The sequence below is a fragment of the Crocodylus porosus genome, unplaced genomic scaffold (assembly GCF_001723895.1).
Source record: "Crocodylus porosus isolate Cpor-Errol unplaced genomic scaffold, CroPor_comp1, whole genome shotgun sequence".
NCBI lineage: Eukaryota > Metazoa > Chordata > Crocodylia > Crocodylidae > Crocodylus > Crocodylus porosus.
The window spans coordinates 18,188,528-18,211,235 of NW_017728950.1; the positions used below are offsets into that span (position 1 = coordinate 18,188,528).

The window sequence follows — 22,708 nt, forward strand, 5'->3', positions numbered from 1 at the left end:
GGTTGTAAGCCCTTGCAATATTCAGAAAGACTAATACAGACAATAGTTATCACATTTATTTGGAAACTCATAATTACGGTCTAGTAACTTGGTCTTGTAACTATGATTCTTATACATTTCTCGGCTCCAGTGTACTAACTGGAAGGAGTTATCTAGTCAGATTTCAGAGATGAAAAGGTATGAACAATGTGGCTAGAAATTATCTTTAGATAGCAAATAAAGATAATATTTACAGTTACATTGCCATACACCTTACTATCAAAATGATAATTGTCATTTAAGTGCTCATAGTTCATGTAGACCGTTAGAAATGAGAAAAGTAGACTCTCTGCAGACAAGGGCATAACAAAGGCATCTTAGTAGATTTTTGTTTAGTTTTTTAAAGAAGGGAGTCTTTCAGGAGGTAATTTATATGGAAAATAATCATCTCCTTCCCAGTAACCCTTTGTAATAAAAATGTTTTTGAGTTTGAACAAAAAGCAACCCCTAATGGCAGTTTTGAGTTGTGCATTTAGAGGACTTATCTGTAGAGATTTCACTCTTAGTGCACGTATGCCCTGTCTGCTTCAAATTGGATTCCTTTGGCCAGTAGAATCTATTAGGAGCCACACGGATGCCCTAGGTATCTTTTGTGTCTCTTTTTGAAGGGCAGAAAGAGCAGAGTTGGCCTATCCAGCAGCAGTGTTTGCATACATAGTTTGTTTTTTTTCACCCAACAGAGGCCAGATTTCTTCAGGACCTTAATCAGAGTTATTCCCCAGTTTGCTAGCCCCCTTCTGCTTGGGAGCTCCATGTAGTGTTGATAGGGTTCATGCGGTCCCCCTCTTCACCTCATAGCAAGCCATTCCCTGTGTTTCCTTTCTATGCAGACTGCCTTTTGAGTAGCCATTACATCTACCTGAAGAGAACCCCTCATAGACTGTTTCATAAGGACAGGATTACTCCGATACCTTGCCCCAAATTCCTAACCAGAGTCTTTTGAGAGTTCTGTATGTATGAACCATTTCACCTTTTGGTTCCTTCTCTAGGCCTCATTCAATCCCAGTGAAGCCTGTCTTCACACACTTGATGCAGTAAAAACATTATTCAGCTTTATTCTGCTTTTGTGCAAGGTTTTGCACTCCTCTGTACTGCTTCACATATCTAGGAGTTGTGAATTGATATTGTGGGGTAGGGAACACATTAATGTAATAAGAACATTGGCTTCCTAAGTAAAGGATTGTCCTGATTTTATAGGCTTTAATTTAACAATATGCTAATCTGTCATCTTTAATAAATAAGACTGTATTTTATATGCCGTATATCAATATATGCATATCAGTCTGGTTGGAAACACTGTTCAACATGGGCACCTTGGAGGCATCAGTTCCATACCAGTGTAACTTTTCTGTTTTAAATGAAGTTCGCAGTGTGCATTCAGCTCCTGTGTATTTAAAAGACTGCTTGAGCAGTGAATATTGCTCATATAATCTGTAAAAAATCTTCGTGTTTGATTATCATCTTTGCTAGGGACTCTTTAAATTGAAAATTATTTATACCCATGTCAAGACCCTTTATGTTTCCAAATGCTGTTGCAGGTAGGTTCAGGGGCAAGGGAAAGCAGTTTTAATTCTCATCTCTTGTTCCTTGCTGAGTGTGTTTTTCTGCTCTTGTGACAGCCTAGATGCCTGCTGATAGCATTTTCTCTTAGTAGAACTTTAATAGCAACACTTTAGTCCAACTCACAGGTGCATAGAAGCAATATTAAAATGAGAAGTTCTGCAATTGAAGAGCTCTGAATCCTGGGGTATTTGAAATTTGGTAGTCTTCCACACAATGCAGATATTTGCAATGCAAATACCAGTATTTGGGTACATATGGTAGTACATTTCTGCAGAGTCCCATATAAGCCTACATTTGACTGACCATGGCAGTGAAATTGTATTCCAGCTGGTAAAAAATCCAGTGGGGAGGGCAGGCTCACATGGCCCCCAAAGAGCTAAGAGCAACAGATTAAACTGGGGGGGGGGAATACCAGGTTGGAAGGTGATTCAGATGGCCTCAGTCACTGCCAGTGGAACATCAGTTTAATTTCTTCAGTCTCCTATGACCTGAGGAACAACAGAGGACACAAAGAAAAGGTCCAGGCTGAAAGCACCTGCCACAATAAAATGTCCGAAGAATTCATTCTATGGAACCCCTCCCGGAATATTTGAAACACTAATATTGGAAAGCACAGAAGAAAATCTTTACTTTCTATTTGTAAATGTTTTGCAAATCGTTACAAATGTTTAGAATGCCGTAATCCAACTGGTGAATGACTGTATAGCCCCTGTTAGATGGAACACGCTCGTGCATGTTTGAACCATCTTCACCTAATTTGGTAACTTCATCCACACAGTCTTGTTAATATTCTATAACAGTATTTTCAGCGCATAACAAACCTGCATAAAAACACAAATATGATTTGTATACAGATGCCGTTTAATCTGTTTGGTCAAAATGATAATACATGAAGTTGGTTCTTTTTAGCAAAACACTGTTAAAAGAATTGGATCACAATGCAACATGAGGATGAGGAAATCCCCAAATTAGGTTGCTTGTACTTTTGCACTTGTGCATTGCAGTACTTTTTTATTATTGTTTACAGGCAATAAGCTATTATTTCCACTAGACTTCTCATTTGGTGCATATAAATTTACAAAAGAAAAACACATTTTAGGTTACTGTATCACCTCTTAGGTTCATAGAACTGTTCCAGAAAAGTTAAGACTTTTTTTGTGTTAAGAGGGCTTTATTTTTGGGATTAAGGCAGTTAAAAGCTCACATCTGTGTAAACTTAAAGAAAAGATGCCTTAGTGAGAGGTGAGATCTAGAATGTTTCAGCCTATAAAGTTGTGATGGTGGACAGTTGTAAGACACTGGAAAAGGCTTGTTGGAATAGAAATAGCTAAGCATCTCTATAAATATCATTGCATAGCCCTACTATACTATATGTAAATGTTATGAAACAAAATTCTACATGATTTTGTTTATAAAAACACAAAATGAATTAAAAATTATCTGAATCTGCAGTATAATGCGATTGTAAGCAATGAAGATGTCAGCATTGACTAATAATGATCATGTGTAGCAAGATGAATGTTCATATATCTGAAGAACTTAAGAGCCCATTGCAGTACCGCAGTGTACAAGTACATGTCTTCTAATATGACATCCTGTGTAACACAGGTCACAGAGATCACCCAGCAATCTCTGCTCGTTGTGGCTCCTGTTTAATGTTAACCTTTGATGTAAATTATGTGACCTAAGAGATTTCTCAAAAACTTGTGTGTTATAATAGTTCATGTTCTATTTTATGGAATAGATTGCCTGGTGAAGTTGTAGACATCATTGAAGGTGTTCAAGAAGAGGCTGGGTAGGATCAAAGTTAATCTAGGAGTAACTATTCCTGTGTTCTGCTATGGGCATTTCCCATGGTTCTGGGTTTTGCTGGTTGCCACATAAGGACCATGAGGGGAATTTTTCCCCCTTCTGCTGCTATGTGTTAGGGGTGTTTCTTTTAAGCCTTCCACAGAAACACTGGGTATTGACCACAGCAAAGGCCTGGGGATTTTGACTGGGATGTGCCAGTGCTCCTGTTGGGACTTAAACCTGGAGGTTCCTGGCTAGGGTCTTTCTCCTCTACTCAGGGTCAAGCCAATTGTCATACCTGGGGCCGGGAAAGAATTGTACCACTAGTCAGATTGGTATGGGTTGTAGGTCGGGAGCTTGCCTTCTTCTGTAAAGGGCAGGTCTCCCTCTTTGTTGGATCTCTCAAGTGTAATCTGGGGCAGGGTAAAGTGTTGTCTTGTGGTTGACCACAGTGAGTTAGGGTGATTACACCTCCAGCAATGTAATATAGTCTTTTAAACTACATCTCCTTACTATCTGTAAAGTCAGTGTATGTATGTGCAGTATAGTGTGTGGACTGCCAGAATATTATAACAAAGACCTTGTGCTTTAGCTAAACAGTTTGGTAGATGGCAAATATTTCATTTTTAAAGGATGGTCTGTTAAACCTCCAGTATGGTTTTACATCTAATTTTACAGCTACATTTATTTCATCTTTCAGTGGCACTCATTACTGATCAAAAATAGCTGAAGAGAAGGACTAGCGTTCTAGTGACGGGTGAAACCCAAGGCAATGTTCCTTTGCCTGCAGAGCTGGAAGTGAAACTGAAAATTTCCCATGAAATACTTACCTTTCACCCCAACTTATGCTCTCATGACTGAGAGCCTTGAAGCATGCCCTGGGCATGCAGTTTCACAGTGGGGGGGAACTGTTTTGACAGTAATTCTAGCTTTGTTACCCACACTGGTATCCATATGGTTTTCAAAGCTTCTGGAGATGGAGAAGAATTGAATGGTGCTTTATGAGATATTTATAGACTCGGACAACAGAACGTGAAGGACAGCATCAGCTCTGACACTATCAGTTGCCAACTATTGTTTAGAATGGCTCCATGGCAGGGATGGGCAAAATGCGGCCCGGAGGCCAGATGTGGCCTGCCAGGCCATTCTATTCGGCCCACAGGCCCCCTAAAAAAAATTTAGAAAATTTAATATTAATCTGCCCTGGGCTGCCTGTCATGCGGCTCATGCTGTCCTCGATGGCTTGCCAAAACTCAGTAAGCGGCCCTCTGCCCAAAATAATTGCCCATCCCTGCTCTGTGGCCATGTAGATAGGCACATGGCTACATGGAGGCAGTTCTTACAATGAACAGAACCTACCATATTTCCTCAAATATAAGACAAGGTTTTTTTCCCCAATTAGAATGAGGGGGAGAAAGCCCATAGTCTTATATTTGCATACTAGCCCCCCCCCTTCCCCTCTGTATTGAATACATTGCCAATCATTAAAGTGCTGCTTAAAGCAGCATGTACTTAATCATGGAAACCAACTATGAAGTTGATTGCAGCCCATGCTAAGCATGCCCGTAAAACACATGACCCATATTAGGCAAACATGCTGATGGGGACCTTTTTTTTTTTTTGAGGGTGGCATCCTATGTGCAAGCTCCAGTCTTGAAAGCCTTGAAGTTCAGATGCCCCCTAGTCTTGCTTGCTCCTAACCAAAAGGCCAAGGAGCAGCTAGGGGTAAAGCATAAAAGTAGTCTCCCACAGCCATGAAATTGATGGGGAACTTACCCCAAGATTAGTGCAGCCTATCTAAATAAAACACGCTGATGGGAACCTTTTTTTTTTATTTAAGTGTGGGTATTCCCTATCACCGAGTCTGGAAGTCTGCAATACCAAGCTAGAACCAGGAGGGTCAGTCAGCCCAGATGCCCTCCCCTGAATGCCAGAAATGCTTGATCTTAAGACGGTGCCATACGGGTAGGGTATGGTACCCATTGTGCTCAGTCCCCCTAAGCACCAACTCTTTTTCACGTCATGGTGAACTACTACATGAAATAATTTTCAACTTCCACAACTGAGTAGCACCTCTCTTTCCCATTTCCAATGATTTCTGTTTTGTCACCAGACTTTACATGTCCAGCAAACATCCCAAAACTTCTGTGTAGCTGAGAGGCTCTGTTGCTTTGTATTCAAGTAAATGCAGTGCTTCTTTAAGGAGTCCTTGCCAAATAAGTCTTGCCTGGTCCTGAAAAATGCTGGGCATACTGTTAATAAGTATTAAGGGTCATCTAAAGTGAAGGGGACATGGTACTTGGCAGCTTTGGTCTGTGATGATAAACCTCAGAAATCTGTTCCTCATAGGAAATGCTTCTTGCTACATGAAGGTCACATAAATGAATCTGGGTTCAGTTTTTGATTGTTCTCAGGGTAGCAAATGGGGGGTATCTTTTTTAATGTTGTTGTCTTCTAATGAACAAAAGCCTGTTACAGCAATATTCAGGTAAGATGCAAAATTGTAAATGCATTGTCTCATTTTTATTTCATTTATTTATTTATTTTACAGATGCTTCAGGCATGCTCAGTCCAACACTTACCTGTACCATATGCAGCATTCCCGCCCCTTATTTCTAGTGACCCGTTTCTTTTGCATCCTCCTCACCTCTCCCCCCATCATCCTCCTCACCTGCCACCTCCAGGCCAGTTCGTTCCTTTCCAAACACAACAGTCACGGTCGGTATGTAACAGTTCTTATTTATTTAACTTCCCTAGAATTTTTGGGTCTAGATCAGCAAGTTAAATTGTAATACTTTTGATGGCTACTTTTGGTAGAGAAATGAGTGGGTTTGGCTCATGTGCAGTAATCATAACAAATTTCTGGTGCTATGACAAAGCTTCCTGAGCATGTCCATGGTCTGTAAAAGTCATTGTTAAAAGAAATTATAGCATTAATCCTCATCTTTATTCTTTCAGGATTTCCTCAACCATCCCCTTTTTAGCTGCTTCCACTCCTGTCAGTGCCTAGTGGATATTTGCTTTCTGACAGACTACCTGCTGTTCCTGGGAGCAGGAGAGACTTTTAGAAAAGCTAACCATAGTCCAGCAGAAGACTCAGGAAAACAATGACAGACAGAGAGAAGAAATCATGGAATAATTTCCATTTCCCACCCTAGACATCTGTCTTTAAATGACAAATAATTTTATACCCACAACAAAGAAGAAAAATATAGTGAGTTTGGACTTGAAAAATGCCAGAGCACGTAATACCCCTTAGAGGTGTTAGACATAGCTTGTTTTAAAAGGCTTTAAGAGCTCTGTGATAGGGGCTTATACAGAAAAGGGAGTGAGGCAGCTATTTTTCATTCTGGACATAAAGAACAAGTGAGACTTCACAATTCCCACTCATTAACTCTTGCTACACCCACTTTCTCTTTTATATATTTAATTGGCTGACAGTTTAGAAGATGCCAGTTTTTGATTGGACAAATACAAAATGGCAGTCTTGGTATGACTAACAGATACTGCTTGGGTCTGTGCCTGCATCTTGTTATACAAGCCTCTGGTGTGATTTCATTAAAATCAGGTGAAGGATGATGAACCCTCTCTGAGCCTCACATACACTCAAGGATATGCCTTCACTGCCAAAATGTGCATTAATTTAAATTAAAATAGAAGAGAAAGCACAACCGCTTTGTTTATAACTTAAAAGTCTGAACCTAAACTTGATCTTCCGTGTTAACTTGAGCTCAAGTAGTAACCTCAGTTAAAAATCAAGCTGCTTTTTGCAGTAAAGGTATACCTTCAGAGTTAGTGATGTATATCAAAGAAATGCCTGTGGTACCTAGTTGTTCAGAAAACAGGAAACCATTTCCTTGTCTGTTTCAAAATGGGTTCCCTTATCTTTCCTATAGTGTGTGGAGATAGATACCAGTAATCAACAAATAAATGGGCACTTGGTGAGTTTTTAACTTTAGGGATCTTAAACCAAGACCAAGATTGGCCTGATACTGGCATGGATCTTTCCCAATGAGATGATTAATATATTAAATTACAAGAGTGCTTTAAAATAAAAAATTTGGCTAAATCCTGGTGATGCAGGGTTTCTTTTAAGTTCCATCTGAACCCATCTTTTGTTTCAGCCTCTCATCCTGCCTCCCTGCGTAGAAGTGATTGTAAAAGAAATTAACAGAAAAACTTAATTCCCAACGTGTCGGGGCAGTGGGGCGAGAAGAGCCTCCGTCCGCTCTTCACTTTTTCAGTGCTAGTCCCTTTAATTTCTTGACTTTCTCTGGATGCTAGTGTTAAGGCATACTCCCAATTATAGTTAACAGTGCAACTACTTGTTCTCAAAAAGTGCAGCAAAAGATTATTCTGGGTCTGGTTTGGGATCTTTCTGATGGAATTAATGCAATGGACAATGTTCTCACCAAGCCCATTGCTGGGTGCTTTGGTGATGCAGCTTATATGCTCCTTGTTGTTCAGGTTTTTACACCCAAGGGAGGGTTGCAGGTCTCTATTCCAAGAAATGAAATCTCTTGTATAACAGCTAAAGGCAAGTCTTTACTTGGGCAGCTGTCTGAAGGGAGACTTTAAAAGTTTTTTTTTTTTTCTGCAACTGATAGGACTAAGGTGACCTAAGGAAGCAAAATGCAGGGAAGCAGAAGCCTCGCTAGTGTGTTCTTATCCTTTTAGTGGTTAATGTCAAACAGGACCACAAGAAGCTGAGAGAGTTTTCTTCATTTTTCTTTCTTAAAAATGAGCTATCTAAGGCAGGGAGCAAAGTTGAAAGTACATGAAAGTGAACATAGGGTGTGCATGCCTTTTGAAAGTACTGGGCAGGAACAATTTTGAAAATAACTATTGGATTGGTATACTTCTGTACCCCTAACCTTCCCCTTTAAAGGATTCAGCAGTTTAGGCTGCTGCCTAGCATATGTAGGCAAGTGATTCAAGGATTATCTATTTAAGTACTCCATTATTGACTTAATATTACCTTGGGTACATAGCTGGCCTGTCTTGTTTACGGTATCAGAGTGCCTCTGTCTTCCATGTGCTTATCTTCCTTTCCTCATGGAGGAATTATGAAACACTATTATTCATACTTTACAGATGGAGCTAAGTTTGCCCAGTCTAAGGCCCAGATGCCCAAAGTACTTAGGCATGTAATGAAAACATTTGAGAATTTGAGCCAGTGTGACTTACCCAGGTGATGGAGCAAGGAGTTTAACCTGGGTCTTTTGTCCTAGGTTTGCATGCTTATCCTAAGCTTGTCTGTCTTTATATAATTGTGAGCACTAAAAAACCACAGTACCTGCTATGGTTTGATTGCAAATTTGGAAGTTTGTTTCTGGCCATAACTAGCTGAGAAATGTTAAGGCATATGAGACCCTAATTTCTGTGTTTGCGTCTAAAGAAGCATTTGGTCTTCAGTAATGCTGATGACAGTAGCCAACTTGTGCTGCATTTTGTAGAAGTGTCAGCAATTCAGAACACAAAGTTAAAAGTTCATTTTATTAGTGAAAAATTCCATCTGCATTAAATACAGCAAACCCTGTATTTTTCTTTTAGCCACTTCAAAGGATAGAGAACGAAGTAGAGCTGCTTGGAGAACATCTTCCTGTAGGAGGTTTTACCTACCCTCCATCAGCACATCCGCCAACATTGCCTCCCTCAGCCCCTCTCCAATTCTTAACACATGACCCTTTACACCAGGAGGTGTCATTTGGAGTAGTAAGTATTGCTTTCTTACTTCCCACTTGCTTGTGCTGTGCTGAAGGTCTCCATTTTGGTCCCCTGGCATTGGTTGCAAAATACAGTAAAAACACTTTATTGGAAACTCGGCTCTGAGTAGGAGAGATAAGTAGCCTGAGTAGGAGTAGCATTATGTTACAGGCTGTCATTTACATACTTTTTACATACAATTTGTTTAATCTCGATTTTCTAACAAAGTCAAAGGTGCTTATTGGTGATGTTAGTGACTAAAGAGGTCATTAGCCACGTTGGGCAGAAGGTAAGGCAGGGATTCATTTACAAGTAGTATTTGATAAATGTCGCTTCCAGAGAACCTATAATGCCTGTTGCTTAGAAAAAGTTTCTTTCTATATTCCAACACAGTCGACTACTGCAGCACAAACTTCATGACCACAGCTTGTTTTGCATCCAGAATCCCTACTTTGAATGTTTTAACCGAGCTATGCTCCTTCAGGGATTTGAAATAAAGGGACATAAGAGTTAAAATCACTTAATTCAGGTTTGCTGGACTTTATATTGTACGCTGGATTTACGCTTTGCTTTAAACAAGTTGGCTCTGATACTTGAAGGAGTCTGGCTGCAGCAGCATGGTATTCAGTGCCGGCTAACTTACTCTGCCAAGAAGCAACATAAAATAGCCTATGTGAAGCTCCCTTTTGCTGTGGCCACGCCTGCTTCTCAAATCTGAGCTAACTCTAATTTACCTGCATTCCATTGCAATCTGCAGTATAGACATATTGGGCCCTGACGCATGCCATGTTTAAGATGTGGTACAATTGACCCATTGACCATAAGTGGTAACCTGGCCACATGTTGAGGCCAACTTATGGTGTAATAATACAGTAAACCAACAACAAAGATATTACACGTACAACATTTTACATCATTGTTGCTCATTTGTATCCCATCTTAAAATGTGTGCCATGTTAGGTCTCACCCATGACAGATCCCCACCTTCAGCTAAGCATAGAAATCTGGTAGGGGGTAACATCAGGATCTGAGATACAGCCCTCCCCAGCCAATCAATGGGGATTGGGCTGGGGGGCAGCATGAAGTTTTGGACCTAAACCTGTCTGATCATCAGAAGCAGATGGTGCAAAGGAGGTGCCATTAGCCAAACATCAGGGTGTGTCTTCCCAATCTTGGGCTCACTGCACGCCACACCTTTTAAAAATAAATAAATAAATAAGCATGCAGCTGGAAGCCCCAACTGCACACCCACTTTTAAGTTGCCTGGGTGTCTATGGAAGAAGCAGCTGGGGAGCGAGGAGCTCTGATCTATAGCTGTCAGCACCACTTCATGGTATGAAGCACAGGTAACAGGGGAGCCAGGAACTCCCAACTGTTCATACCCTGCATCATGGTCTTGATGCATGGGAACTTTTAAAGAGCATTGCAGAGGTGGCTTCCACACTGGGGATTTTAGATCCTGTGCCTGGCTACTCTTGCCAGGCTGCCCAGCACAGAGAATTAGAGTTTCCAGTGCGATTTAAAGTCCCCACTAGCAGAAGCCCTTCAGTTCCCTCTCACATTGCCAGGAGCCCCTGATCCCCATCTGTGGAGCAACCAGACCAGAGCTGCAGTACACAGGGGTCTGACAATCATTGGATTGGGGCTGCCCACACTGGACTGCAATCTCCAGTTGGACCTGGGGCTATCCCAAATATCAGCTGATTTCCCTGTCTTAATAGGCAGTATAAGAAATTTTTGTCCAGTGATACTGACAATTGAAATATATGAAAACTGAAGAGGCTCACGAGTGCTGCAAACAGGAAAATAAATTAATTTCTGTGAGGAGGGTGGAGGGAATATGTCAAATCTTGTAGGTTTGTGGTTGACAAGGTTCTTTGGGTATATGTGATGGCTTTTATTAGACCAACTAAATAGTTGGAAAATTGTTCTTTGCAAGCTTTCAGGCACAAACACCCTTCTTCTCGCATAGGGAGAGTCTGCTGGTGGTGTGTGTAGTCTCCTGGGTAGAATAGAAGCCAATATGCAAAATGCAGGTCTGTGAACATTTAAATGCATGGCAATGAGGATTAGAAGGAACTGGAGACTATAGGTGTAGGTGGGGATGGGGGAAAGGGGAGTGTTGAACTGATGATAGAAAACAGTTGGTAAAATTCAGATGGGTTACCTGGGTTTATCAGATGGCAGGCAGGCTATAATATGCCATAAATACAATGTCTATATTTAGTCCATGATTTTTTGTATCCATTAGATTTATGAAGTGAAGTTCGTAGGCTCATCTGTTCTTCCCAGGAGAGCACACAAAACACCAGCAGACTCTCCCTATGCCTGAAGAAGGGCGTTTGCTCCCAAAAGTTTGCAAAGAACAATTTTTCCAACTATTTAGTTGGTCTAATAAAAGAGATATCTACCAAAGAACTGTGTCTGTCTATGTCCTTAAATTAACATGGCTACAACCAACAACCCTAAGGTTTGTGGTTTGTCTTAGTAGATTGTCTATGAAGCTCATGCCTCTGAGCCGGTTAGTTCCTAAGGTGCCACCTTTTCCTACCTTCTTTTTGACTTCAGACTAACATTACTAACAGCTCATGTAAGGCATGTTTGGCTATGTAGGTATAATTAGTGTTGACAACCCTTCCCTTGCCTGAACGTGGTTACACTGTATAAAGGTGTTTGACATCTCTAGTATAAAGACATCTGGCCCATGAAGCTGGGTCATCCATCCTGCAGGGCTTCTCACTGCATCTGCCAGAGCCACTGTCAGCATGGCCAGCACCCAATGGGGTTCATACAGCCACTACCAGAGGTAAGTGCTCTCTAGCCCCCATCTTTCCTGCCACTGAGTTTACCATTTTCAATTGCTGTTGGTAACTAAAACAGGCAGCAAGCAGTGATGGAGGCGAGTGGTGGCAGCATTAACCCCTAGGTGCTGGCAGAGGTTATGGCCCCCAGCTGATTTGTTTGACACTCCTGCCTTGTACCAATTAGCTTATTCAGGGGTAGTCTGTCCTATAGAAATTTGCCAGCTGTGTTGGCAAAGACCAATAGTTAAGATGCAACATACAACAACAGAAGGGGTGGTATAATTATATTAATGAAATATTGCACCACTTAAAAGGCATGCTGCTTCTAGTTTAGAATTTGTGGTTCCTCCATATGCAAGAAGCTCTGGTTGCACACTCCCTTTGTGTTGGCTAGGTCCTCAAGGAGCGTTTTTAAAGGTTTTGTGCAAGGTGCTTTTTGCATCATAGATGTTTCGCACAGAATGGTATGAGCTCTGTATTATTGTTAGGAATTGCTTTTAAAGCTAAATTGTTTCAAGCAGCTACTTGATTTTTTTTTTTTTTTTAAGATAATGCATCACTTTAAAAAAATCAGATTTCAACTCATTTTTAAAATAGTAATAGTAGTAGGCAACCATCAATTCTTCTGGATCAGGGTGTATGTGTGAGAGGTCATCAGGCCCTGCATTGTGTATGTCTAGGCAGGAGTATGAAGGAGTGGAAGCTGCCCGGACCTTCCACACCCTCCCCCCCCTTTAGATTATTGAGACAGAATCCAGAGGCCAGACTGAGTCCAGACATTTGGTGCCTTGATGGCTGTAGTTACATGTGTATCTAGGAATCAGACCCAGGTCTCCCACATGGCAGACACTGAACCACAACAGTGGGTTAAAATAATAGTAGTTTAACAATAAAATTTCTAAAGCTTATTTTCTTTCTCTTCATAGCCTTATCCGCCATTTATGCCTCGAAGACTTACTGGGCGCAGCAGGTATCGATCCCAGCAGCCAATACCACCACATCCTTACCATCCCAGCCTATTACCATATGTGCTGTAAGTCCTCTGAGAAACCTTTTCTAACCTGTTAAATAACTTTTATGTACTCTTTTTTTCAAATGACCCTTTCAAAGTGGATGTTAGTTTCTGCCGTAAGTGTAGAAACTGTTCACTTGTAGTCATGGGTGTACCAGTGCCTGTAAGTGATTTGCTTAAACATTTCCATGGTAAGGAATCTCATTCAGTTACAAATAACCTTCTCATATTTTCCACATTTAGGGTTTGCCCAAGAACAAAACATTTTTTCAAGGAGGAATAGAGTTAAAAGAGCTTACTTGCAATTCTATTTAAGTTTTTACTTTACCTTGACAGCACTATTCAAAGCAGCCAGTAGTAGAAATGTGAAATTTGGTAGTGATGTAGTCGCAGTTGGACATGAGACTTGTCCCTGTGGAATCATTTTCATAATTTGCCCACCTTGAACAGTAGACAGACAGACAGACAACTGTTCCCTGGCATACTCCTTTATTGGATTACATTACTGAGATAAAATGAGTATGAAAACATTAGCTTCTATGCCCAACAGTCCTTATTCAGGAATAAGTAACTTTGCTCTGTTTGAAACCAATTTATCAAAAACTAAAGGGAACATCCTGTGCTGTAACACTTGTTATTAGCTGAACTACTGATCCATTGTAGCCTTTGAACTTCTGTCATGCACCCAGCCAACAGGTTCTCTAACCAGGGTGAAAGGAGATGCTCAAGTTGAAGATTATCAGTGGCTTACTTGGAGTGGAGTTGAAAAGTGATGGTTGAAAAGCCCAATTCTGCCTGTGCCTGTTTGGTGTGTGCTGCATCTCCTTTCCAAATCAACATAAAATTTTCAAAAAAGAAAGGTAAATATTTTCATCCCTCCCTGTGTCTTAAAGGAGGCATTGGAAAGGAACTACTGATCCACACACCTACAGTGTCTGGCAGAGTGCATTCTGATGATCTTGATGACACTACAGGTAGACTTAAATCTGAGATCCACTGAACTGGCAGGAGTTTTGAATTTGCATTCTTGTCAAAAGAAGCCCAGATCTCGCATGGCACCAGCACCCCTCGCCCACCCATCAACCAGCTGCCGGGGAAACCCCCCATCTGCTCATCCAGGGGGTACAGTCCAGGATGGGTACCCACCAAAAGGGGTACACTCCTTTAAAAAAGGTTGAAAACCCCTGGTCTAATGGACCACTGCCAACAGTGTTTTGGAAATCTTCTTAGACTATGCAGAGCTATGTCAATTAAGGTGGGGGGACTCTGGCCTGCAGTGCACAGGATGATCTGAAAACAAGTGAACTTACCCTTATTGTGCCTTTCTCCATAAACTGGGCATGTAGTGAGAGGTGCCACAGAAGTGTGATTTCAGGAGAGATCTGACAATGGAAAAATTCAACGAGTGTCCCACAAAACAGGCTGGGCTAGTGACAGGGTGGGAGAAGGCTTGAGTAGTGCACATATGGACTTCCTTCTGAAAGGATAATCGGAGAGACCTGGAGTCTGCTACAGCTAACCTACGAGGCTCTTTTTTCCCCCTTTCCAAACATAGATGCATTCCTCCTTCCTGCTGGGGACTCTGGGTCATGTCTTCCAAGAGACCTCTTCTTCTGCATGGAGAAATGCTGTAGTTAGGATTGTTACTAGAATGCTTTCCAAATAGCACAGTTTGAGCATATGACCCATCCTAAATGAGGGGTACACTCAAGTAGGTGAAGCACTGTGGGGAGTAGCCTGCAGTTTTTTCCAGTGACTAAATCAGAAAGCACACTGTTGAAAGCAAGCACTCCCTTTTCCTGCCTTTCCTTTTCTCCTTTCTCCTGTAGCACCTTCCCCTCCCCCACTGCCACCACCAGGGCATCATCCATTTCCCCAAGCCACAGAGTCTAACTTGTTCTTTTTCTGATCCTCTCCGATGCTTTCCCTTTGATAGCCCAGTAACGTAGTCTAAACAGAAAAGTGCTTTCAGTCCTGCCTGCTCTGTGGCCTGGTAAGCAGATCTTTGCCCTGTGATGTGTAGTCAGTGGTAGTTCCCTTGAGGGGATGCCTGAGAACTGGGGTTTCCTTTGTCTTTGGTCACCACTAGGCTACTGGACAAAAATGGGTGAAGGTGCTGCCATCAAGCATTACTGTTGCTCAAGGTCAGGCCCTCTCTCATCTCTCCTAGTGATTCATAGTGAGTCAGGCTTAGTTGTTTAGCTAATTTAGATGTCTCAGGGCAGTAGAGGGCATTGGCAGGCATGCCACAGACTAATCCTATACCCTTCCCAAGTGCCACTCTAATCCTCTTCTCTGCCTGGTCTGCTTCTCTGTTTTCTGCTTCCTTCCCTGTTGCTCTGCTGCCTGTCTCCTCCCCAACTTTCCCAATGCCATACACACAGGCTGCCTGTACCACTCATGACATGTGTGCTGCAGGTCGGCCATCCCTTTCTTAGGGTGTACACAGATGTTACCCTTCCCCCACCATATCAGCTGTTTTGGCTACCAATTTTGAAATGCTACATAAAGACCTTCTGCCAGAGCCCATAATGTGATCTGAGCCACTGCACATGGTGAACTAGAATGTTATGTGACTTGGACACCTAACAACTTCTTGTGCATCTTAGGACAGAATGGTATAATGCCCCTGCGCATTGAACACAATCCTTGGCATGGCTAACTTAGCTGGAGAAACCTTGTTGGTAGAATTTGCCTACCTTCAGAATTTTGATTCTTGCCCTGAACACATAATTTCCTCACATAACTTCTAAAGACTGTTACAGTTGGTACGTACTAAAGGTCATGAGTGCAGAGTCACATGGAATGTGACTGTGCTGGAACAATGCTTTTGCTTTTCACAAGTAGTTAATTGTATCCCTGCTTTGCTCCCTCCACAGGTCAATGCTTCCAGTGCCCCCTGCAGTTGGACCTGCCTTCAGCTTCGAACTGGATGTGGAAGATGGGGAGGTAGAAAACTACGAGGTTAGTTCATGAAATGCAAATTTACACATTGTGAACTGATCATCCTTTCCCTTAAATCTTGTGTTTTTTTGTATTTAAATGTATGTAATGCGTGTGGCAATTAGAATCTAGAAATGCCTTTTTTCTTCCTGTTTTAGTATTGGATGTTAAAAACCAAGATGCTTAGTTGCATTTTGTGTGTGTTTCTCCTTCAGAGTTCTCCAGTACTGGTAATCATTACATTGCCCAGCTTTCCATTCTGGATGTTACTTTTCTCTTTTGTTTTATTTGATTTTTAAATATTTAAATAAAGCTAGCTCAAACAAGAGGACAAGTTCATGCATTTTACGTGCCTTACTGTAGTGTTAGCATCTATAGTGGTAGCATTTCAGAATAACAGTGAGGTCACAAGACACATTCCACTAAATGTGAAACAATGCAGTTCCATTAATTATTTTTTATCTTAATTATAGGGGTATTTTTAGGAAAAAAATATTTTTAAAAAATACTGAGAAAGTTACAAGTTAAAAATTGTAACCTTTACAATATTTAGGGAAGGAATATAAGTAACAAGCTGGCAAAATACATGCATATTCCAGTGGTCTAGTTCATATATTCTCCAATATAGACCATGACGAGAAAAGATGGAGATAAGCCAGGGCTGTCTAGTTGGCAGCCCATGGGCCATATGTGACATATGAGGAGTTGAGGTGCAGCCCCTGGGACCCTGGGCTCTCACCCAGCTGCTGCTCCCTATATCAGACTACTTACAGTCTCTAGGCTCCCCACTCTCCTCTAGCTGCAGCTTGTTGCCTTTGCTGCAGGGGGTGTGACAATGCAGCAGCACAAGGAACTGAGGATGAGGCCAGGAGGTGGGGGAGGATTGGGGCTCTGGAGATCACACCTGCATGGATCAGCTGGGGGCAAGCAGCATCAACACAGTGCACCTGGTAGACCCTTGGGGGCTTTGAAGTTGGACAGCCCTGAGGTAATCCATTGCAATGTGTAACCTTGGGTGCTTTTATTGGCAAAGAAAATGCGTAAGTGAGTTGGTAGCCACCTAGTACATGTTAGAGTCGCTTCTGTTGGAACATAGTTGCTTCACATGTGTGTTTTTTAACTTGAGGGAATTGTTCTCTGGTGTTCTACCCCAGCCCCAACAGTGATGTTACAGCTCCTTTCAGCCAGCAGAGGCATACAGCACAATATTAAAGCTTTTCCTCTCTTTCCTGTTTCATCCTCCTATCCAGCAACCTTTCTGCCTTTATAAACAGAACATGGCCACATGAATACTTTCAGTCTGATCATTTCAATCACTGTATACCATGACCCTATCGAGGTGTTGAGTAGAAGCTATGACTCCATCATGGCAGTGTGCAGTTGAGTTGGCCCTAGTAAGTGGGGTTAGCAACTTTCCTCCAGTTATTCATACTGTTATTTTAGTCTCCCTCATCCCACCGCTTCTCAAAGCAAAATGTTTATTGTGCTGTGAATGTATCTGCAGGAGCAATTAACAATTAAGTCATGAAGGTTTAGAAGTCCTGAAGAGAACATTCTTACATAAGGTCCTTACCTATGATCAAGCTATGAAAGCAGTGTTTTCTAAGAGCCTGTTATTGTGGCAGAAAGGACATGTAGATTCAAAATCCTTCTTGCCAAAATTTTTGACAGTGTTGCATAAAGAGAGTGACCTCTTATGTCAAAAAAAATATTGCAGTTAGGGGTGCACCGATAGAGGTTTTTTGGGCTGATACTGATAGCTGATTTTTAAGGAGGCATATCAGCTGATAACGATCCGATTTCCAACATGCAGCCCAGCAGCTTGAAGAACAGTGTCTGGCTGATAAATCTGTTGTGGGGGAAGGGGAATGGGTGTGGAAGATGCAGATGAAGGCCCCTGTGGTGAAGGAGGGAGTGGAGTTGAGGCAGGGTGGGGCGCAGGACAGAGCCACAATCTCTCCGGGGGGGGGCAGTTCCTGCCACTGCATACATCCTGAGGGAGCATGTGCCCCCAGATCTGCATGGGACAAGGTCTGGCTGCTGCTGCAGGCGGGGGCCAAAGCTGCAGTGGGTTATTCCCAGAGAGGGCTGAGGCGGGTGGCTGCGGCACTGGGAGAGAGGTTCCGGGGGTGAGGCAGAAGATGCCCCAAAATTTGCCATAGCCCCTGCAACCCCTCCTCCCAGCACCACCATCTGCCCTGAGCACAGCCCAGCCCAGCCCCTGCCAGGAAGAGCCTGGTGCAGCCCTGGCTCCAGCCCACAACTACGTGCAGAGGAGGGGGCACATGTTCCCCATGCACTCTCAGAGTTCATGCAGTGGCTGGAACCCCGCACCACCACCTCCCCATACCCCCCCCCGGACAAGCTGCAGCTCCATCCCGTGCCAAGGCCCAGTGGGGCAGCACCTGCCCCAGCCCCACTCCCTCCCTCACTACAGTGGCCTTGATATACACCCCCACGCCTCTTCCGTCCCCCCTCCCCTTCCACTACAACAGGCTTACCAGCTGGACACAGCTCTCCACACTGCTGGGCTATGCTCCTCACCACGGAGCACTTATTGGCCACATTATCAGGCAAAAAAAAGCTAATTTCCAATGCAGTCAATTTTTCTTTTATATCGGTGTCAATCCGGTATCGAACCACTGTATCAGTGCACCTCTAATTGCAGTTCTTCTAGAGCTGGAGCTGCTCACTTGACCAGCATGTTTACAAAGGAAAAACTTGTTCTGCAGGCACTGCTGAATTTGGCAGAACGTTTGGGAGAGGCCAAACCACGAGGACTAACAAAAGCAGACATTGAACAGCTTCCATCCTACAGGTTCAATCCAAACAACCACCAGTCAGAACAGACTTTGTGAGTACATTATTCTTGCCTCTTGATTTCATATACGTCATATGAACTTCTTGATCCCTCTAGATTGGAGTGTGAAGTAGCCAAATACTGTGTAATACATGAGAGCTCTAAATGCAAGTCAGAATGTTTCTGTTAAATTAATTTGAAGCCCAAAATGTCATCTTCAAAAGCTTTGGAATGTAGGGATGCATTAAGTTTTTTAAATTTGATTAATCTACATTTGAAATAAAAATTAAAATTTATCAGTCATTTGTTCAGTGTGCTGCATCGTAGAGGGGCATCCTCAACTTGAAATTTAGCCTGTGTTAAATGTGTATTCTAGTACAGCCCCTGAAAACCTTTTTCACTTTTTATGGTTTTACAATTATATTGTATTACATTTAGAATTTATTTCTCTATTTCAGTTTGAAAGACCCACACAAAAAGGAGCAGTTATAGCTACAATACACTTAAGTGTGGTCAAATTCAGAGCCAAAAGCTAAAAGAGATTTCTTTGATCTTCCATCTTCCTGATGGTCAGTGTTTTTCGTAACAACAGTAGAAAGAGATTTTAATGTAGAAATGTGTTTTTTAAAAAAGGAAAAGTTGATGGTGTCCATCTAGTAAGGAATGCAATAAGAAAACGTATAACTGAACAGAAATATAACTTAAACCATTTTGAGGAAAAAATGACAACTCAAAATTTAAATGATGCGTATTGATAGGAAAGATTATCCTGATATTAAAACAGAATGAAACCTTGGGAAGGCGTTTGCAGTTACTATATTCTTCAGCAGTTAACTGCTAACTTAAGTATTACGTATTAGTGTAATAAAATCCAATTTGTGCTGTTGGTGAGGGTGGTGAAGTCACCGTGAGTGTGAGTATTAACTCTGGCCTCCACTGGGATTTGAAACCAGAGTAAAGGCCATGAGAGCAGTTCTGGTTTACACTGGAACAACCTGTCTTTTCTAAAGGTTTATTCCCATGCAGCTCCCTCACTGCTGCTACATCAGTACTCCATTGCAGACATGCATAGTAAGTTATGCAATACCAATTTGTACTGAAATAGCAAATATCTTTTAAACTCTGCAATCTTTTTCTAGGTGTGTAGTGTGCATGTGTGATTTTGAGTCAAGGCAGCTACTTAGAGTCTTACCCTGTAACCACGAGTTCCATGCCAAGTGCGTCGATAAATGGCTTAAGGTAAAAAAAAATCTACTTCAGAGAGACTATATAATGACTTAGTTTGTAGTATTTATTTTTCATTGCATTTCATCTTGTATTTTTCCTTTTATGTAGGATAGGAAAACCCACAGACTGAAAGTGCTGTTTCCTTTGTGCAATAGCAATATTTTCTAGCAGCTAATGAAAGAAGAGTCTTTCTGTCTCTTATCAAAACTAAGGTTATATAAAAATTAATATAAAGAGAATGATCTTGACTGACACAATTGATTTTCATTTCTACATTACGGTGCCCATGTGGATGTAATTTTATATTAAAGTAGGGTTTGGAGGTTCTGGGATAAGTATGAGTACTGAAAGGTATCTGAAAGGAAGAAAACATTTGAAGTTTAAGCTACTGAAAGCCTTGTAGCTCATTCCATAAATCTAAGTTGTGGGAGGAAGACAAAAAAAAAAAATGATTAACATTTCTCACAAAATTTTGGGTTTACACAAGAAAGCAAGAGAGAGTTGTTTCAAAATAATTTAAATAAAACATTAGGAAGGGGAAATGCATTAGATCAGAGAGAGTACTCCTATACAGAAAGGGAAAACTAAAAGAATACAATTAGCTAGATCAGCGTTTCTCAACCCATGGGTCATGACCCAAAAGCAGGTCACAAGAATATATGCAAGGGTCATGAACAAACTTCAAAAATGGATCAACAGACTTTAAAAATGGATTCTCCTTTAAAGGAGGAAAACATGGGAAACTAGCTTTTCCTTTGTAGGCTGGCAGAGTTCGAGCCTGCAAGGGGCTGCTTGGCACCGTCCTGCCCCACACATTGTGAGGCTGGGGTAAGGTGCACTAGGTTGGGACTGGCCATTGATGTTTACAGATGGATCCTGGTACAAAAAAGGTTGAGAACCACTGATCTAGATAATGCATCAGGAAAACTCTGTTAGCTGCATTTCCAGACTTGGTGCCAGCAAATATTGATTTCCATCTTTTCACATTTGTTCAAGCATCTTATTCAATTCGGATTTGTTTTAGTTGCTATATATACTTCCCCAAAGTGTGTTTTGGGTTACAGCAGTCCTGAAATTAAACAGGTATGTAATAATCACTAGAGAATAATACTGCTACACACATTGTTTTTCTTTCAAGATGCATCATATTAATAACTATGGTCAGGTGTCTAAACCATCCTGTTGCTTTGCTAGCAGCTGTTTTCTGATGAAGTATAGAAAGTACCACATTGATAGGTTTAGTGAGGCCAAGAGAATAGCTGCCTTACATTTAGAGTACCAGTTGTACTAGACAGTACCAGTGTTGATCAATGTAATACTGAACAATGAAGTAAATGAAATATTGAACAAATATACATGAATAATAGTACCTGGATTTACAGGATGGAGAGTTGAAACTAAATTTGGGGTAATACTTGACCTCTCACATGCTAAAGCTTCTGCAGCACCAAAGATCAGTGGAAATGTTTTCATAATGTTTTCAAATTTCAGTGGAAGTCACTTGCATAAAATAAATATTCTGCAAAATTCTGAACACACAGCAGTGTATAAGAACTACTCCTTTTAGTGTCAAACTGAGGAAATGCAAATAATAGTCTCAGCAGTTAACTCAAAGTATTTAACATGGTTTGTAAGGACTGAAGAACTTGGTTAGCAGTAACAATAAGTGAACATGGGACTCTCTCAGCAATTACTTGCCGGGGGAGGCTGGGAATAGTTTCTTCTCTTCATGGTTCTAAAAAAGCACCTGAAAATGTGACCTGTGTTCCACTAGAAGGCTCGGAAACTGGAAGACACAGAGAGAGAATCCAAATTTTTGTTTGTTTTTAAAGTCTCATGATTGCAAGGCCCAAGCACTTTGGATTGGCAATATTGTAAATAATTATATCTACAAGTAAATACAAGTCTGGTCCTGTTTTGGTTCTGCTGATACTATTGGAGCCCTATAAGGGTTGTTCTAGGGCAGTCTGTCGCTAAAATGCCAGAGGTATATCTTAGAATCTCTAAAGTAGAACATTTTTTAATAAACAAATTGTATTTAAAAGAACAAATATTGGCTATAAAGTTTCTATAGAACAGTTTCAGCACTAGTTCATCAAGCAGTTGTATGTGCTCATTGTAGAATGCTTGCCCCAAGTAACAGCTGGTTTCCACTCCTTATGCACATCTTCTGATTTGCACCAAAGTTATATGTAAAAATTCAGAGAAAGGGAGTGAAATTCATAAAATACATCAGAATACAATTTGGTTAATTACTTTGTTACAGCAAATGATCCTAAAAACAGCTGTGCTGTTAAAACTCATAGAGCTATTCATGTAGCATTATTTAACCTGATATTGAGATGTTTAATTATGGTTTGTATCCTGTATTGGCTTATTCTGCAGCTTGCTTTTAATGAGCTACGGTATATTAACACTGCCACTAGATACAATATTTAACGGTGCAAATGACAAACTGCAAAATAATCAGAGGGTGACCTGACTTTGTTTTAACGAGTCTAATATAGGAACACCTTTTATTTATTTTTAAACAAGTTTAACTGAATTTATACCTAAAATAAGATGCAAAACTGTTAAGAAGAGAGAATTCCTTCAAATAATTGTGAAACCCTTAAGAAGTGCACTTTAGAATTTGGTTGCAGAACTGAGTCTTATTCATCTCTCAAAAATGTTTATGATGTTGATACAAGAAATTACAGTGTAACTGAGAGAGAGATACATGTGTACGTTCCTTTTGCCTTGCACTAATAAAAACATTTCCATAAACTTAGCCACCTTTTAGAATTATAAACGCAGGTAGTCCAGCATCTCACTGATTGTAAA

At 41.2% G+C, this 22,708-nt stretch overlaps 1 protein-coding gene across 3 annotated transcripts in view; it reads left to right on the plus strand.

Annotated features, from left to right (window-relative positions):
- The window catches only part of RNF38 (ring finger protein 38), a 101,579-nt gene that overhangs the window by 74,374 nt on the left and 4,497 nt on the right, over positions 1–22,708 (plus strand). For 2 of the 3 annotated variants that reach the window (XM_019554976.1, XM_019554977.1), the window contains exons 5-10: positions 5,945–6,115; positions 8,947–9,108; positions 12,830–12,936; positions 15,795–15,879; positions 18,591–18,712; positions 19,798–19,897. In XM_019554976.1, the coding sequence (XP_019410521.1) occupies positions 5,945–6,115; positions 8,947–9,108; positions 12,830–12,936; positions 15,795–15,879; positions 18,591–18,712; positions 19,798–19,897 (747 nt within the window). Of the gene's footprint in view, positions 1–5,944; positions 6,116–8,946; positions 9,109–12,829; positions 12,937–15,794; positions 15,880–18,590; positions 18,713–19,116; positions 19,228–19,797; positions 19,898–22,708 lie in introns of those variants that run through there. The other variant, XR_002104666.1, reaches the window with a different exon arrangement.